The 19,102-nt window shown below is 49.6% G+C and overlaps 1 protein-coding gene and 1 pseudogene across 1 annotated transcript; both read left to right on the forward strand.

Moving 5' to 3' along the window:
- The first annotated feature begins 1,820 nt into the window (after positions 1-1,820).
- On the forward strand, positions 1,821-18,317 carry Dvl3 (dishevelled segment polarity protein 3). The gene is made up of 16 exons (XM_047564975.1): positions 1,821-2,256; positions 7,659-7,728; positions 8,236-8,357; positions 8,478-8,587; positions 8,760-8,895; positions 9,071-9,164; positions 9,370-9,439; positions 10,244-10,383; positions 10,512-10,588; positions 10,702-10,769; positions 10,930-11,079; positions 11,656-11,787; positions 11,982-12,149; positions 15,036-15,251; positions 15,353-15,763; positions 16,596-18,317. Exons 1-16 carry the CDS (start codon positions 2,096-2,098, stop codon positions 16,625-16,627), a joined length of 2,157 nt encoding a protein of 718 aa, XP_047420931.1. The 5' UTR covers positions 1,821-2,095; the 3' UTR covers positions 16,628-18,317.
- A 368-nt stretch (positions 18,318-18,685) lies between these two features.
- On the forward strand, positions 18,686-19,085 carry LOC124993615 (putative 40S ribosomal protein S26-like 1; annotated as a pseudogene).
- The last annotated feature ends 17 nt before the right edge of the window (positions 19,086-19,102 follow it).

Below are 19,102 nucleotides of genomic sequence, written 5' to 3' on the forward strand. Positions count from 1 at the left end.
GGAAACAATCATGTGACATGCATAGGTTAGCAGTGTACTCATAGTCACTTGGTATTGAATTGTCATTCAATAGATTGAATTGTCCTTCAATACCAAGTACTAAATCTATTGAACCAAAAAGTGTGATTTCAGCATTTTAAGAGGGTAAAAGGAGGTGAACGAGAAGTCATCATCAATCAAAACTGGAAATTAATAGGTATTGCCTAGAATGCATAAATCAAGAAGAGATAGCAGTCTGAGTTAAAAAAAAATATAGGGTAAGGAAGAAAATTAAAGAGAAAATACTGCTTTGTTAAAAGAATACTATTTGGTTATGTATACATGTTACTTTGATTAAAAAATTAATATTTAATAAAAGTAAAGGGAAAGAAATTAAAGAGTCTGTTCAGGTCTGTACAGCAGCTAGCAAGGAGATTCATTTGCCTAGAGTCAGAAGTTTGGCCAGGGGGCTTGGGGTAGTGGCTCAGTGGAAGAGCACTTACCTAGCATGTGTGAAGCACTGGTTTGATTCTCAGCACCACATATAAATAAATAAAATCAAGGTCCATTGACAACTAAAAAAAAATATTAAAAAAAAAAAAAAAGTTTGGCAGGATATAATACAAAAGACTACTAAAAGGTAGGTGGAACTTAAATTATGAAGGACCTTGAATATCCTGCTGAGGACATATGAAATGCATCTGGGGAAGGTTAAAGAGGTTTCTGAGCAGAAAAGTTGTCTGAAAGAGGTACTTTAAGCTAATTTGGCCACTATGTACAGAAAGGAGTGGGTGGAGCCCACACCAGTTACTGTAAAATTCCCTATGTGATCTGACCCTTGTCTACCTTTCTAGCCTGGTACAATTGTCCCTTCAATCACAATGCCACACTGTTCCTCACATGTGGAAAGCTTATTCCTTTTTTGAGCCTTTACACTTAACTGTGCCCTCTGCCTGGAACATTCTTCCCCCAATCTCACAGATGCTTTCTAATTATTAGCTCAAATGGAAGAGGTCTTCTGTTCACCCAGAATCCTCTTTCTCCTGTCACTATCCAATCACTTCGTTTTACCTTCTTCATAGCATCGGTAAGAAGTTATTTAACAAGCCTATGTGCTTCCAGTGGAGTGAAGGTCCTGAGGGCAGATTTGTCTTTCTTGCTACCACCTTCACATGCAGCATGTTTTGCAGTGTAATAGGCACTCAATATTTATTTAATGAATTAAAAGCTCCTAGGGATAAGAGCATCTGTTAGGAACCGATTATAACTAGTTCTATCTTGAGACTTATGTCCCAATCATGCATGTATCCGCTCATTCTTCACTCAGTTCATTTATTAAACCACTTTGCACCTAGGCATTGAGGTTAGAAGGATAAACCAGAATTTGATCCTGCCGTGTCCTCAAGGAGCTCAGTTAAGTAACCTTAATGACAGCAGCTGTGCTTCCCAGCAGATCCTAAAGGGCCTTCCTTGTTGAGGCCACTCTCCTCCAGACATCCACAGTCAGATCTTAAGATTCACCCTTCTCCTCCAGACCATCTCTGGGGACCAAAGCGATCCCTGCATTCCACCCCTCAAGGGCGGCAGAGGAACCACAAATCTCCCTGGGGTCTAGAATGAGGACCTTGAAGGGTCCGGGAACAGGGTCATCCGGAAAAGACCTTCCCTTCCATCTCTGAGGGCCTGGGACCCGAGCGTCAGAGGCGAGCGCCGCCGCCCGGAGGGTGAGCGGAGAGTGGACTGGCCCGGCCCAGGCCCGGCGATCAGCGGCGAGGCCAGCGAGGCTCCGCGACGGCCGGAGGCGGGGCCGCGCCGGGGCGGGGCCGCGCCGGGGCCGGGGGAGGGGAGCGGGCCGGGCCGCAGCCCAGAGCCGGGAGGGCCGCGGCCACCGGAAGAATCGCTGTGGCCAGCCGAGCCGGGAGAGTGGGGAGCGGAAGCAGCGGCGGCAGGCGGCGCTGGGACCCGGGAGCGGCCGGAGAACAAGGGAGCTGGCGCCGCGGCCGGCCGCCGAGCGGGGCTGAGCCGCTGGGCCGCGCAGAGCGCCGCCGCCGCCGAGAGGCCCGGCCCGGCCGCCCCAGCAGGCCGCGCGCGGGCCGCCCGGCCCGAGGCCGGAGCCATGGGCGAGACCAAGATCATCTACCACCTGGACGGGCAGGAGACGCCGTACCTGGTGAAGCTGCCCCTGCCCGCCGAACGCGTCACCTTGGCGGACTTTAAGGGCGTTCTGCAGCGACCCAGCTACAAGTTCTTCTTCAAGTCTATGGACGACGATTTCGGGTGAGCACGGCCCCTTGCCCGGCCTCTGGGGAGCCCTGGCGCTCGGCTTCCAGGGGCCGACGCGACCACTTTGGACTCCCTGGCTATATTGACTTCTATCCCCACTCGCTGCAAGGGGGCTACTCGACCCATTTGAGCTCCCTTTTGCTTTTGGGGGGTTGGAGTTCCAGTCCTTTAAGGGACTCCCAGTTCCTGCCAGTCAGGCCCCCTCGCCTCCCCAGAGACCAGTGGCCCACATAGACAGACACACCCCCCCCTCCACCCAGTTCCAAAGCTGGAGTCTCCAAACCTCCGCCTTCCAGGGAGCCTCCTTTTTACCATAGACTTGGGGTGTTTGGCCCCGGCCTGCCTTCCCAGTCTTTTCAGCTCCACAATTCAGCCATATTTGGAGTATCCTGCATCTAAGAGCCATGCTGTGGGACTTTGGACTGGGGGAAGGGGAGTTGGGGGTACTCCACCTGGCTGGAAGATAGAGCCTGCAGACCTCATATGTACTTAACCGTCCCCCCTTGCCTGTGGGGACTGATGGGGATGATGTGGGCTGAGCAGAGTGCCTGACGCCCCCCACCCCCCAGAGGGAGTCCTCACTAATCCAGGTGCTGATCTCACCTCTCAATTTTTTCTCCAGATGGTGACTCAGGGGGAGACATTGGAAAGGGCCTTAGAGTCTGGGTGGGAGGGCCAAGAAGAGCCTCTTGGCATTCTCCATGTTCCCCTCGCTGGTGGGGGTCTTTCCCTCTGCCCAGTTACAGGACTTTAGACAGGCAGAGTTTGGAAGCAGCGACTGCCCCTTTAAGAGGGGTTGGAATGTTGCAGCCGGAAGGTTCTGTAGCAGCTGGCCTGGGAGGGGGAGCCTGGCTGATCCCCCCCCCTCCACTCTCAGGGGACTGGGGGAGGGGGAGGCCCCCACACTAACTGGGCGCTGGGCCTGGAGGCTGCTGGGAAGGCCTCCTTGGTCCTCCAGGCCTGAAGGCTGCCTCTCCAGCCCTAGCCTGAGGCCTGCATTGCTCTTTGCAGCAGAGGCCCCAGAGCTGAGTAAGGAGAGATATTCTTCTCCCCCAGTGTTCCTCAATCTGGTTTCTCTCCTAAGACCCGGGCCCTCCTAGCCCCAGGAAGCAAAGCACCTTCTGTCTGCTGCCTGGCATGTTTGTTGTCACCTTCTGTCCTGGAACTCAGAATTGGATGAGCCCATGAAATCGTGTGTGTGTGTGAAAGTGCTTTGTACAATGGGGAGTATACTGTGTAGGTTCTTTCTGTTCTTGATCCTGTTGTTCTTCCAACCCCGGAGTGGGGACTCCTAGTGTAGTGATGATTGTCTGGCTTCAGTCTGGGACAGACATGCCTGATTGGAAGATTGTAAAGAGAATCAGTCTGGAAGCTTTGGGGAGAAGGAGGTGGGTGCCTCAGTTTGGCAGGGAAAAAAATATAGGGTTATAAAGGACTGATACTGCTTTAGAGTATGGGATGGGGGAAAGTCATCCAGAGTCCTGTATGGGCCAGTCCCTTGAGGAAAACTGAAACAGGTCTGTAGCTCCAGCCCCCACCTTGCCCCTGCCTCCTAAGCAGACCTTTCTGGGCTGCCTTCCACTCTCCCAAGGCTACTGTTAAACTGGGCCTAGCTACAGTTACTAGAGGGCACTCATTATATCCTCTCACAGTTAATTTAATGTTTTTCTTTAAATTTACTGTTAATCATGTCATTTTTTTCCCTAAGTTTGACCCAACTAATAATACAAAATCAACCACGGGTCTTATTTTCTATTTATATTTCTTTCCAAAATTTGTTACAAATAAACATTGAACTAAGCAATGTTTATCATGTACCACCTGAAACTATCTTGCTTACATCAATGGTGTTTGAAGCACCCCTTGCAACATATTAGAGTTGACTGTACTTACAGGGTTGGGAATAGTGCTAAAAATGAAGTGGAGAGACTGAGCATTGTGATGCATGCCTCTAATCCCAGCAAGTGGGGAGGCTGAGGCAGGACGATCTCAAGTTTGAGGCCAGTCTGAGTTAGCAAGACCCCATCTCAAAAGAAAAAAAGAACAAGATCCAGATATTTAGCTCAGTGGTAGAAAAATAGAGGACATTGATGGACTAAATGGTTTTAGTCCCAGCAGATTAAATGATTAGGAGACCTGGTAGAGCTATCTGGTTACAGAAAACTAGGCAAGTGTATATACAGTATGTTTATTTTACAAATTCTTTTTATGGTGCTTACAGTGTGCCAGACTGATCTAAATGCTTTGCAAATCTTTACTCACAGAATCTTCATGATAGCCATATGAAATAAATGGTACAAACCCCACTTTACAAGTGAGGAAATTAGAGCACAGAAGTAAGTAACTTGCCCAAGGTCACACAGCTTGGCTGACATCAGTAATCTGGCTCCATAGTCTAAAACCTTAGTCACAGAGTTGTAGGTGTTATTGTTATCACCATTTTACAGATGATCCTTCTCTGGGAGATGGTAAGCTTGGAAAATTGGGGAGGTGATAGGGCTACCTTATTAAGCCCATACTAGGGACCCCTGCTGACAAGAGGGAAAGAAGAGAAAGACTGCTGCCCCACCAACAATGTCTTCCCTCCAGGCTTACCCTCTGAGGTTGGGATGTGAGCATTTGTCAAACCCAGGGCAGGCCCAGCCCTCTTAAGTAGAGTAATGGAGGAAGGATAAACATTTTCAGCACTAAGGAGATGGTAGATGAATGGGGTCCCCCAGTGCTAGTCTGACCTTGAGCTGTGGGAAGGGCAACATAGCAAGTTAGGAAACTGTGTTGCTTCCTCTCCATATCACACACTGCCCTGCCTCAGGGCCTTCTGCCTGGGGCACTCTTCCCCTGTCTCCTCTAGGTTCAAATCCTTCATCCTTATATCCCTACACAGTTCCTAGCCTGGCCCTGACACTCAGCAGATGTCTCTCCAGCGAATGAACACACCTGTTGCTTTATGGCTCTAACTTCTCCTCCCCTCTTGCAGTATGCTTACATAACTACCCACTGGACTGTAACTTCTCAGAGTATAAGGCAGGCTCCAGGCCTGATGCTTCATGATGTCCTTGTTGCATGGGACCTAAAGCCCACTGGGCTCTTGACAAAGCTTGTGTGTCCATGTGGTACTAGGCATGTAACCCAGGGGTGCTCTACCACTGAGCTACATCACCATCCCTTTTTAATTTTTTATTCTGAGGCAGGGACTTGCTAAATTGCCAAGTCTGGGCCTGCACTTGGAATTCTCCTGCCTCAGCCTTCTGAGTAGCTGGGATTATAGGCAAGTGCCACTGTATCTAGCTCAGCAAAAACTTTTTAATAGGATGAATGATTAGCAGATTTGTTTGGTCCCTGCCTTTAGAAACTTACACAAAGTTAGAAAGAGGGTGTGGATCCCACCAAAAGTTGGTTGAGTTAGTAACTAGTTTTATTATATGCCTGACCATGCCAAGCATTTAAGAATCCCACTTACCAGGATAAGACAAAGCCTTGGAAAAGTTAAGAGACTACTCTAGGATGGGAGGGCTAATAATGGGAGGGAATCTGAATGTATATTTGTCTGACTCCATGGGGGGATGGGAGGCGGGTGTTAAAGAAAGAAAGACGGTGGGGGTGTGGTATGTGAAACCCTGTGCCATTCAGTTCTGTGGTGGAAGATACAAGCTTCTGAGGTCCCCCAAGGCTGCTGAGGATCAGCTGATCATTGTGAGTCAGCAGAGACTTGGCGACCTGTCGGTGACCCCCAGAAAGAGAGGAAACATCTGTAGTGTGGAGCAGTGTGGTGGGGCCTGCTAGGGGAGGTCCCAGAGACTCAGCAGCAGTTTCCCACAAAGGGAGACCCTCTCCAAAGTAAAACACAGAGTCCGCGCCATGTGGCACATGCACTCCCTTTCCCTTTGAGCTTTGGCTGTCATGTGGGTCTGCTTGGGTTACCCCGTGACCAGATTGGCTGTTGGGTATAAGTTACCTCTCTGTCACTTCTTTCCAGCCTGTTTTTCTTTAGGCTTTCTGCCATCATGATCCTGAGCAAGATGATTTGGGCTGTTTTCTTAGGGTCGCTGTGGGGAAAATGGTGGGGAGCCAGAGCTGGTTGGGAGGGAAGAGGGCAGGCTTGGCCTGCGAACTTGGCTTTGAATCCAAGAATGTGAGCATCACAAGGAGCCAAGCACGTTCCTGACTCTGGGCAGAAGCTGCTCTATGAATGAGGGAGGAGTGGTCTTCCCAGCCTCCTCCTTGCCTATCTTCCCTCTCTGCTCAAGATCTTAGGCATGTGCCATGTGTTTGACAGCACTCAAACTTTTCCATTCTCTTTCTTGCCCTAAACCTAGCCAGTGTTTGACTTCTTACCTCACCACATTCCCCAAGCCAAACTACATACCATGACCACCTCCTATACCCTGCATGCCCCACATCACTGTCCCCTCACCACCTACCCTCCTCATAAACCCATGTTACCTTTGTCATTGCATAGGAAAGAATGTGACATACAGTTGAAAGGGTGTGAGTTTAGCATCAGATGAGCCTGGGATTGCATTCAACTCTGACTTCCATGAGCTTCATGACCCTGGATAAGTTACTGAATTTCTGTTAGTTTCCTTATTCATGAAATATGTATTATATTGTCTACGTATAAGACTGATGTGAAGATTACATATTCTAAATATAGGGACAGAAGATAACATAATAAGTAAGAATCAGACGTTAGAGTCAGGCTGACCAGAATTCAAATGCCAGCTCTTAGCTTACTATTAGTGTGAGTTATAGGTGAATTGCTGAACCTATTGAGCCTAGTTTCCCCATCTGTCCCCAGCATTGTATGAGTATTAAATGAAACAATACAAGTAATGCACCCAGCAAAATGCTCAGCCTATGATGCTTGCTCAATAAATGAGAATAATTATCACCATCAGTTATCTTAATGGCACATGGAAGATGTTCAGTAAATGTCTTCTCCCCTTCTTCCTTAATTTCCCTAATCTCCTGGTCCATACCTCCCAGAACAATGTCAGGATTCTAGGTTGCAAAGGGAAGATCAGTAATACTTGTGTCCTTTTTCCCAATTTGGGACTCTGAGAAAAAGAGAAAGTCCAGCCTAGGAAAGCCACGTTGGGGCTGGGTAAAGCACTTTGGGGGTTATAGGGAATGGCATGGGGACAGTGGTATATCCGTTGTAATCAGCAATCATCTGATGATTTAAAGGATACCCCAGGAAGGTAGCTGGTCCAAGCAGGGCTGGTGTCTTCTTGGTGATGCTAAAGAGATGTCCCTAGGTCACCCCCCTTGCTCCCATTTGAACAGTATTGTGCTGGTGACTTAAATCACGGTTTAGGATGGAATACAGTTGGGATTATGAGGACCCTCCATTTACATACCAGAAAGTTCTCTCTGACATCCCCCTTTCCCTACAGAGTTGTGAAGGAGGAGATCTCGGATGACAATGCTAAGCTACCCTGCTTCAATGGCCGGGTGGTATCCTGGGTAAGGAGCCCTCAGTCTCCATCCACCTGCATGCCTGTACTGGTTTGAGGGAGGAAAGGCATCCCTGGGATTATAGCTAGTGGTTTTATGCTTCAGTATCTGAATTTTCCTTTAGTTTTTTAACTGAACTATTTCTTATCCCAACTTCTTCACTTTTTAATGACAAGTGGGAGTGGTGGGAAGGGGTAAAAGGAAGAAACCAAAAACACATGTGGAGATAAAAATGTCTCCTGTGCCCATTGAGATACCTGCTGTTACCTGGTGACCTCTGCCTGGGACCACTGACCCTTGTTGTCCATCTCCCACTCCACTTGAGCAACCCATGCCTCCAAGGTCCCCCTCAACCTGGGTATGGGGCCACACCTCACCTCAGCTGCCCTTGCACAGTCCAGTTTCTTCTCCCTGCTTCCTTCTTCCAAGGCCTTCATAACCTGCCAGAAGCCAACCCCCCCCCCATCTCCCTGGTGCCCCCTGTGACATAGATCTCACTTATTTTCTCCTTATCAGCTGGTATCAGCTGAGGGCTCACATCCAGAGCCAGCCCCCTTCTGTGCTGATAACCCATCAGAGCTGCCACCACCTATGGAGCGCACAGGAGGCATTGGGGACTCCCGACCCCCATCCTTCCAGTGAGTATGGCTTGAGGGTGGGGAGGGCCCTTGGGAGAGGGCCGCATCAGCTCAGCCCAGGGCTGGGGGAGGGAACCCCCAGCCTGCCCCCTCCCCCACCAAGTCCTCTCTTCCCTGCAGCCCTCATGCTGGTGGGGGCAGCCAAGAGAACCTGGACAATGACACAGAGACAGATTCCTTGGTGTCTGCCCAGCGGGAACGGCCACGCCGGAGGGATGGTCCAGAGCATGGTGTGTCTTCCCTGAACAGGAATGCCTTCCCTACATCTTCCCAGTCCTACCTCTCTGCCCTATGTCCTGAGCTCTGGATATGCCTGACCCCTGTGAAGCTCCTGGCCTGTGCCTCTCTCCTCCCTTCCCCTGAACCGAGCATTGTGTGAACCCAGCCCTCCGTCCCCTGCAGCAACCCGTCTAAATGGAACTGCAAAGGGGGAACGGCGGCGGGAGCCTGGTGGTTATGATAGCTCGTCCACACTTATGAGCAGTGAGCTGGAGACCACAAGCTTCTTTGATTCAGATGAGGAAGATTCTACCAGCAGGTGGGGCTTTAGTTTCATGGGTACTGTGGGGCAGGTGACCCCAAGGAGCCCTGAACTCTGAGGATGCTGGCTCCTGGGAGGGATGCGGACTTTGTGTTGGGGACCTGGGCCCTGCAGTGCCTCTCATAGGGCAGGGCTGGGCCAGCCTGGTGGGGAACGACTGTGGGCCCCACAGGTTCAGCAGCTCCACAGAACAGAGCAGTGCCTCACGCCTGATGAGAAGACACAAGCGGCGACGGCGGAAGCAGAAGGTCTCACGGATTGAGCGGGTATGGGGCCTGGGATGCTCAGGATGGGTGGGGGCAGATTGTGAGCCCTTTCCAGGCAGGCCAGCTTGTTCTTCCTCAGAACCCTTCCCTTGGTTCAGCATCTAGAACCATAGAGGGTGAGGGGAGCAGTGCTGAGGAGAAACCAGGTAGGAACAGCGAGTACCTGCCACCCCCACCTGCAGCTCAGGGCCTTTGTCTCTTCCAGTCCTCATCCTTCAGCAGCATCACAGACTCCACCATGTCTCTCAACATCATCACAGTTACTCTCAACATGGGTGAGTCTGGGGAAACAATTCTCTTGAGCACCTACTATATGCCAGATACTGGGCAGGCATGAGGGCTTCTAGGAGACACAAGATTTGACCTTTACTCTCAAGGAGTTCTCTTGCATAAACATTAGCTAAAACTTACACTGATCACTTTAGTACCTCATGGTCAAAGCTATGACAGATAAAAGCACAGAGAGCTGTAGAAGCAAAAATGGCACCAGGAAAGGCTTCTTAGAGGTTTCTAGGTACCCTGCCCCTTGCCATCTTTAGCCATTGTATCCTTGCTCCCTGATTTCTGCCCTGGGTACTCTTTTTTTTTTTTTGTCTTGGTATTGAGGTTTGAACCCAGGCCTGATGTATGCTAGGCAAGTGCTCCACCACCGAGCTGTATCCCCACATCTCACTGAGTTGCTGAGGCTGACCTTACACTTGGGATTCTCCTGCCTCAGCCTTCCAAGTAGCTGGGGATTACAGGTGTGCACCACCACATCTGGTTGCTAGGGACTTTATATATAGGAGACAGCTGGATGTAGTGAAAAAACCCAATTTGAGAACTTAGAAATCTGAATTTGAATTCTGCCAGTTATTGGCTTAGAAAAATCACTTAAATTCACTAAATTTCAATTGACTGATCTGTAAAATGATGCAGAGTCACTGCCCCACAGCCAGTAGGGATTCAATGAAAGCATGGGTAAGTGCACTATACACAGTGCCTGATTTGGATTCAGTACATATTAGTTTTTGTCCCTTTCCATCCTATTCTAAGAAGGGACTCTTGCCCCTCTTAAGCTGTTAAATTATTCCCTGTAGAAAAGTATAACTTCTTGGGCATCTCCATTGTGGGCCAAAGCAACGAGCGTGGTGATGGAGGCATCTACATTGGCTCTATCATGAAGGGTGGGGCTGTGGCTGCTGATGGACGTATCGAACCAGGAGATATGCTGTTACAGGTATCATTGCCCACCCTGGGTTGTGGTGTGGATAGAGGGTGGGGAGGAGTCCCTGCCCTCTGGAAAAAGACCTCCTGCCCCCTCTCCCCTGTACAGTCTGTTATCCAACTCCTGGTTCTCTTTCTCAGGTAAATGAGATCAACTTTGAGAATATGAGTAATGATGATGCAGTTCGGGTACTACGGGAGATTGTGCACAAACCAGGGTATGAATGGAATAGAGCACTGGGGAGGATGGAGTAGGCATTTCTGGCTGTCCTCAAGAGGCTTGGTCTGGCCTCCTCACATTCTACCCTCAATAGGACGTCTTTGTTTTCAGGCCCATTACCCTGACTGTAGCAAAGTGCTGGGACCCAAGTCCGCGTGGTTGCTTCACATTGCCCAGGAGTAAGTAGATGGTGGGGGGAGACTCATCCCTAAAGCCAGTATTTAACATCTTTGAGCCCTTTCCCATATTTCTGCTGTGTTTCCCTGAACCCCCACACCTACCTGTTGGGCCCAGCAGTGGGCAGGGTGAGCAGCCTGTGACGCCTCATCCTCCCTGCAGGTGAGCCCATCCGGCCCATTGATCCTGCGGCCTGGGTCTCCCACACTGCAGCCATGACAGGCACCTTCCCTGCCTATGGCATGAGCCCTTCCCTGAGCACCATCACCTCCACCAGCTCCTCCATCACCAGCTCCATCCCTGACACAGAGCGTGAGTGTCTAACCTTGTCTCCTGGACTAAGCAGACAGGGCCAGGTGGGAAGACTGATGAGGGGCCACTAAAGCATCAGGGAGGACCAGAAAGGGGACTCTGCTCATTCCAGTTGTCTCACACTGTAATTTCTCCCAGTGGGCACTCATTCTTCACTAAACATTGTTTGCTTCGGAACCCACATTGAGCACCCAGGGAGTCTCAGTTTCCTCTTGTAAAATGGTACTATTAATATATACTTTACCAGGTTCCTATGGGTTTAATAAGAAACTATAAGTGACAACTTTATGCCATCGGTGTGTGGCATAAAGTAAGCACTCAATAAATGGCTGCCATTTTTATTATTATAACATACACGAATGCATTGTACTAAGTACCTTCTTTTATGTTACTGAACTCTTTCTTCAGTTATCCTTGTAAATAGCTAAAATTCCCATTTTTATAGAAGAGAAAACTGAGTGTCCAAAAAATCAGTAACTTGTCCAGCATTGGTCCATAATTATTGTGGAATACTAACTCTTATTTATCTAACTCCAAAACCCCTTTCTGCCTCACCATTCTGCTTCCCACCCCCAGGCCTAGATGACTTCCATCTGTCCATCCACAGTGACATGGCTGCCATCGTAAAAGCCATGGCCTCCCCTGAATCGGGGTTGGAGGTCCGAGATCGCATGTGGCTCAAGATTACCATTCCTAATGCTTTCATCGGTGAGAGAGCCCCATGGTGGGATGAAGGATAGGGGGCGGAATGATGGGACAGAGCAGGTCAGGGGTGGGGGGACTCAGTAACTCCCTCGGGCCATTCATGTGAGCTAGAACCAGCACCAGCCTCTTAGCTTCTATGAGGCCAGATGAACCCAAATCAGGTGGGCCTCCCAGTCAACTGGCAGCCTTATCCTCAGGCTCAGATGTGGTAGACTGGCTGTACCACAATGTGGAAGGCTTCACTGACCGACGGGAGGCCCGCAAGTATGCCAGCAACCTGCTGAAAGCCGGCTTCATCCGCCACACTGTCAACAAGATCACCTTCTCTGAGCAGTGCTACTACATCTTCGGTGACCTCTGTGGCAGTACGTGCTTTGCTGACCTTCTTGCCCTGCCTCCTGGCTGGGAGTGGGGAGGTGCACAAGGTTATGGTAGCAAACCCCAGGGAACATAGATGGGGCACAGCAGAGCTGGGGACCTGGTTCAAGACCTGAGAGTTCTATGGTGGAAACAGTCCAATCTAACCTCTTCACCTGCCCCACATCTCTTCTCAGGCCTGGCATGTTCTAAGTGCCTTTTCTGTGCCCGGCACAGTGCTGGTAGTTTCTAAAAGTATCATCTCATTCTCACTGGATCCTCACAATTCCCCCAGAAGCAGGGAGGATTACTATCCATGTCCTCAGATGAGGAAACTAAGATGTCTCAGTATGAAATAGTCTGTCCCAGGTCTCACAACTAGTGGTAGAGGATTAAGCCTTAGATCCAGTGTCTTCTCACTACGTGGGGATGCCCTGGGTGTGTAGTACTACAGAAACATTTTCTCAGTGATGCTAAACGGAGTGCCTGCACTTGGTCTCTGAACCAAGCAGGACCTGCAACTGACCAGGGCAGGATCTGTTACTGACCAGAGGTTTCAAATCCTCCTCAGATCCCTAAAGGCAGGCTGTGCTCTAAGATGAAACTGGAGAAGCTGTCAGGACCAGGTGGCAGATAATTCTGTAAACCATACCAAGGAGTTTTGACTTGATCCTGAGAGAGCACAGAAGCAGTGAGGTTATGAAGCAGCAGAGATCTACAGGGAACCTCCCTTCTCTTTAGCCTGGGGACAACCCTTAGGATGGGGAGTTCTTAGAACAGGATAGCACTGCCCAGGTCTGAGAGCCGAGGCCCACCCCCAGTAGCCACCTGTGCCCAGCAGTGCCAACTGGTGTCTAAAGCAAACTCTTAAAATGCTTCAGGTTAGGTTTGAGGCACTAGAATGGCTGATCCTGCAAAGCACAGCCCATGGGAGGAGAGTAGGATCCCTAGGCCTTAGCAGTTCAAGCATGGACCCATGAAGTAGTGATAGATGCTTAGGATTATGGAGTTTGACAGTTCTGAGTTCAAATCCTAGCTCCATCCTTATTGTGTGAGGTAAGAGTAAGTGATCTAGTCTCTTAATGTATCTGTAAGATGGAAATTAGATGAGAACCTGTCTCATAGAACTTTTTCGAGAATAAGATAATGTATACAGTGCTCTTAGTGTAGTGCGTGGCTCATAGCATATGTTCTATAAAAGTTGCCTGTGTTTATGTATTTAATTGATTCTAAGATGCATTCTTTTTTTCATATTTCAATATCTGAAATTGGGGTACATCTTACAATCAAGAGCTTCTTAGACTCTTTTGAAATGTTATTATTTTCATCATTAGCAGAACTCATCCCTGATCTTAAACCTCTAGGGACACCTAAAGCTTCCAAGGCATATATGGCCTTTGTTTAAAACATTGTTTCTTCCCCGGCCCCACCCAGGTCTTTGACCCATGGCCTCAGGCCACTCAAGGCCCAACTCAGGGTCATGCTGATAGAACCTTTTCCTTTTCACTTGACCAAAGTCTCCTTGGCTGAGAGTGTGGCTGGCTTAAAGGGAAGAACTGGGGCCTAGGTTTCCCCAGGAGCATATATTTACTTCCCAGAACAATAGCATGCAGGTTAAAGTCATCACCCGTTCTTTGGGAGTGAGCAAGAAAGACCACTGCTTCCCTCAACCCTGCCCCATGGTGCTGCTGGCCACTGGACAGGTTGATAGCTTGGCTGGCAGGCTCCATAGACACCTCAGATCCCCTTCTCCTGATTTTTCCTTGCACGGCTGGGCTGACTCACCTTAGGGCTTAGAGGAAGAGCTGTCTTATTATATGGGGCAGGTGGCCTCTAGCCCTAGTTCTCTCCAAGCTGTAGGACCTGTGGAGGGTATGTGAGCAAGGGATGATCCTTATGCTCCCTTCAAGGTAGTTCTAGCATTGACAAGGACAGCCTTGCCCTTAAGGAACATACAATTTCCCCAGGAAGCCAGTGTCATGAAATAAGTAATGACGAATAGAGTGAGTTGGTGCCAGGCCAGAGGCACCTATGTTGTTCTGTCTGGCCCTTCCCACCTTATATCCAGCTACCCTAGCAGTACCAGGAAAATGTGATCAAGGCAAAGACCTTGATGGGCTTCTAATGAAGATACATCTATCTATATCTATATATCTATATCTATATCTATATCTATATCTATATCTATATCTATATATATTTCTAAAGGAGAAAAAGGGCAAAATATCACAATTTCCCCAAACAGCTCTCTGCTTCTAACTAATGGCCTCATCTGGAGAGGTAAAGAGAAAGTGGGCAACTCTTAGCTTCTGTTCTGCCTATTGTCAGGTTGACCTCCGGCTGCTCTTTTAACTTGTGTAGACTTGACTTTCCTCATCTGGAAAAGTGAAGAGCTCCTTCATGGAGTTGTGGCAGTCTTTGAGGGAAATGGAGTGCTGTGTAGTATGCTTAATGAAGCGGAGATATGCAGTACTTATAGGTCGTTCAGTACTTCAGCCTTCCACATCCCCTGACCTAGGACTCTCTAAGTGAACAAAAGAGAAAATGGCTGAATAGCAGTCTTATCCCTTCTTCCAGCCCACCGAGGAGGAAGGAGAGCGTGCTACAATCTTGGTAGGGGCTTCCCAGGTCCTGGGAGTTGGGTATTGGGATTGACCAAGAATCTGAAATGATGACTCAGGCTTGCTAAGGAGGGTCTCCAGGGCTGTCTCTGGTAGTGCCAGGGAGTTTTGCAGAAGGGGTGAGCTCTCTGGCCTGTGCCATGCCTACTCCCGTTCTGACCAGAAACTACCACTGTTGCCTACCACTAGACCTAGTTCGGGGATCCCTCTCTCCTGAACAAGGAGTCCAGGGAACAAGGAATAGACTCAGCTTACCCAGCCTTTCCTCCGCAGACATGGCCAACCTGTCCCTCCACGACCACGACGGTTCCAGCGGTGCCTCTGACCAAGATACGCTGGCACCTCTGCCGCACCCTGGGGCTGCCCCTTGGCCTATGGCTTTCCCTTACCAGTACCCACCGCCCCCACACCCCTACAACCCCCACCCAGGCTTCCCAGAGCTCGGCTACAGCTATGGTGGAGGCAGCGCCAGCAGTCAGCATAGTGAAGGTAATTACCGCGGAGGGACCGTGGAGGGAGCTACAAGTGAGCCCAGGCTGCCTGCGTCAGCTCTAAATGTCCCCGACTCCGGCCCTGCTTGTCTTCTACAGGCAGTCGGAGCAGTGGCTCAAATCGTAGTGGCAGCGATCGTCGTAAGGAGAAGGACCCAAAGGCCGGAGACTCCAAGTCTGGCGGCAGCGGCAGCGAGTCGGACCATACAACACGCAGCAGCCTGCGGGGGCCACGAGAGCGGGCACCCAGTGAGCGCTCGGCGCCCGCAGCCAGCGAGCACAGCCACCGCAGCCACCATTCACTGGCCAGTAGCTTGCGCAGCCACCACACGCACCCGAGCTATGGCCCTCCTGGAGTGCCCCCTCTCTACGGCCCCCCAATGCTGATGATGCCCCCTCCGCCTGCAGCCATGGGGCCCCCAGGAGCTCCTCCGGGCCGCGACCTGGCCTCTGTGCCCCCAGAACTGACCGCCAGCAGACAGTCCTTCCGCATGGCCATGGGAAACCCCAGTGAGTTCTTTGTGGATGTGATGTGAGCAGGGCCTCTCCCCCACTGCCATCCCATCCCCCTCCCCCTCCACCACATCCCTCTCCGTCAGTCCGTCCGTCTTTTTTACTTTGTCTGGTACCTGAAAGGGAAATAAATGCAACTAAATCCAGGTGCGCTAGCTAACTGCTCGCTGGGCGCAGTAAGGGCGGGGTGTATCTACCGTTCAGCTCTGCATCCCCTAACCCGGCTCTGGCCCAGCTTGTTCCCTCTGCTAACTAACCTTAGGGGGACGTCCCAGGATCCTTCATGTCCCCGAGTCCTCACTTGCTGGTGCTTACTTCCCTCTGCTCCATCCTCACACACTTTAGGAGCTGACTCCAGTGGTGTCCTGGGGGGTCCTGCTTACCCCCTTCCCCGCTTCCCCCCCCCCTCATTCATTTGGCTTCATCATCCCGGTATTAAGTTCATCCTCTCAAGCATGTGTCCAAATCTCTTGATTTTGCCCCACAGTACTGACACCAAAAAAGTCACTTCATCTGCCCTGCCTAACTCTTCCCTGCCTGCTGCCTCAGATCTGTACCTGAGCTGTAGTCATCCTTCAGTAGCCATTCATGCTGTTTATCCCTGCCTGTACCCATTCCTAATCAGAAGCCAGAGGGGCCCCTCAGGTGCTGAGCAGCTAGTGGTTTCCAGAGAGCATCTCTGCTGAACCCGTAGCTCCCATGCCTGACTCGTGTACTGGTTCCTTCAGACCCTAACCCTACTAACCAGCAGGCTCATCTCACCTCCCGGCCTGAAACATTTCTTTTCTTTCTTTTTTTCCTCCCCCAATTTTCCCTGGGCATGGAGCAGCCAAGAATTTCGGGCTGTTTGACTTTCTGTGATCCCCAAGCAAGGGGAGGCCCAGCCTCCGAGGAGACAAGGAACCCTGCTTCAGGAGCCCTCGGGGCTTCCCAAGGATGTCCAGCCCCCACACCCACACTTCAGTATTGCTAGGCTTCTGGGACTGGCCCCAGCCTCACCCATGCACGAGGACCCTGTTCTCTTTTCCAGAGAATATGCTTCCCCTCTATATCTCTCCCCTACCCTCTCTCTCTCTCTCTCCCTCTCTCTCTCTCTCTCACACACACACACACACACATATACACAAGTACACACAGGTGCCTATGCAAGTTCACTTAAGCCTCAGGGCTGGTCCCTGCCCAGAGGGCTGGACCCTCTCCAAAGTCTTCTCCCAGATTAGTGGGGCTGGTCCCCTGACTTCCCTCTCCCCTTCCTCACTGCCCTCAAGCCACATATTCCCAACATCTTCCTACCTGGATAAAGCCCATAAGCTGGGTCTCAGGCTGGGCTCAGCAGAGAACTCTCCAGGTGACTGACAGGCCATTCTTACCACACACACCTATCCTCCGCCACCCCCCACACACACAGGCTTCCCTGTTTGCACATCCACCATGATACTCCAGAACAAGGACAGAAACCCACAGGCCAGTTGGAGTTGGGCAATAGGGCTTCCAGAACTTTCAGACAGAGTTCCAGTTATTTTTTTTACCTTATTCTCCACTTTCAATAAACTGCAACTTTCTCTTCTAACCTCTACTATAAATTCTCCTGACTTGCCCAGTCTCCCATATTTTTAGGGACAGGATGTCAAGAGTAATATGAAGTCCTTAGCCCAGGTTTTGGGGCAAACCAAAGTAGGGGTATTTTGACATTATTTCATATAACAAATACATCTGGAATTTTAGTGAACAAACACTGCATTGGAAATGTGACTCAATCTTGCTTGCCTTCTGGAAGCTTTGGGTTTGCTTCCCAATCCAGGCTGTGGCTTCTTCTAGCCACCATTACAGAGCTATCTCCTGTCCTCTGACTCTGCCTTGTCTGGCTTTCTTGAGAATGCCTCCACTATACTATACCTTCGGTGTCAGTTCTTCTGTTGTTCCATCTTTGGTCCACTTCTCTTTCCTTTGTATTTTTTTCCCAAAATGGTGTCATGAATCCCGATGTCCTCAATTGCTGCTGATATGCTGGTGATTCCCAAATATATAGCTCCAACCCCAAATTCCCTCAATCTTTAGATCTGTATTTTTATTACCTACTGACTATCTCCATGGACATGTCCATTTGGACCCAACCCATGTCCCCAACCAAGTGTGTTCCTCCTGAATTCCTGACCTGATGACCATCACAATCTACACAGGCACACCAGCTAGAAACATTTACAGGCTTAAATTCCTTTTTGAATCTTACCAGTCAGCATATCACATCTTTTCCACTCCAGCAATCTTTCTTGAATTTGACCCTTTCTCTCCCCTTTGCCTCTAATTTACCAGAGCCTGGGATTTGGAGTCATATTGTTTTGAGTTTGAATTCAAGCTCTATTTCTTCTTGGTTGCGTGATAGGAGAGTTATTTAACCTCTCTGAGCCTCAGTCCTCTTGTATGTAAAATGATAATAATAATACCTACCTCACAGGGTTGTTGTGAGGATTTAAATTAGATATTGTACGAAAAGTGCCTAGCACAGTGCCTGGCACACAATAGAGTAGGTGCTCAATAAATGGTAACCATTATTATTATTTTATCATTATCATTATTATTTACTTTAAATTGGCAAGTATTTATAGTATGTTTGGAAGATAAAATTCTGGCAGAGGTAGAAGTGAAGCCTTGAATGCTGGTCAAAGGGTTAGAAATCCCTTATTTTGTGTCACTTAATGGAATCAGGATGTGACCACAGTTTGAGAGAGGCCAGATCTTCATCCTGCTATATCCTGACTTCCGGCAGAAGGATGCTAGGGGACGGTGAGGCTAACAATCAGATTTGCCCCTTTTTTGCCCTTCCTTCCTGCCATGACAGTCTCAAGCCTGCCTAGGGAAGGCATCAAGCTATCTCTGCCTACTGAAAGAGAAATGCTGTCTCTGGCCCTCACTTCCAAGATGATGAAAAAAAAGAAAGAATAGTTGCATTCCCAAAAGGGTTGCAGCCATGTATGGCCTATTTGCTGCAGGAACTATGCCCAGTGTGCACCCAAGACAAGGCCATTAAGAAGTTCATCATTCAAAACATTCAAAACGTAGAGGCCCTCCCATCAGGGACATTTCCAAAGGAAGTGTTTTCAATGTTTAAGTGCTTCCCAAACTTTATGTGCAACTGCATTACTGTGAGTTGTGCCATTTGTAGTAAGGTGGTCAGAAATCCATCTCGTGAAATCTGCATGCACCAAACACCCCCACCTTATTTAGACCTGTCCCACCACCCCCACCAAAGCCTTTAAAAGGAGCTGGGTCCTTAATGAGCGAAGAAAAGCTACCTTCTGGGGAAAAGTGGGAATTATAATTCAGATAAGAGAGAGA

This window comes from Sciurus carolinensis, chromosome 9 (genome assembly GCF_902686445.1).
Source record: "Sciurus carolinensis chromosome 9, mSciCar1.2, whole genome shotgun sequence".
Classification (NCBI taxonomy): domain Eukaryota; kingdom Metazoa; phylum Chordata; class Mammalia; order Rodentia; family Sciuridae; genus Sciurus; species Sciurus carolinensis.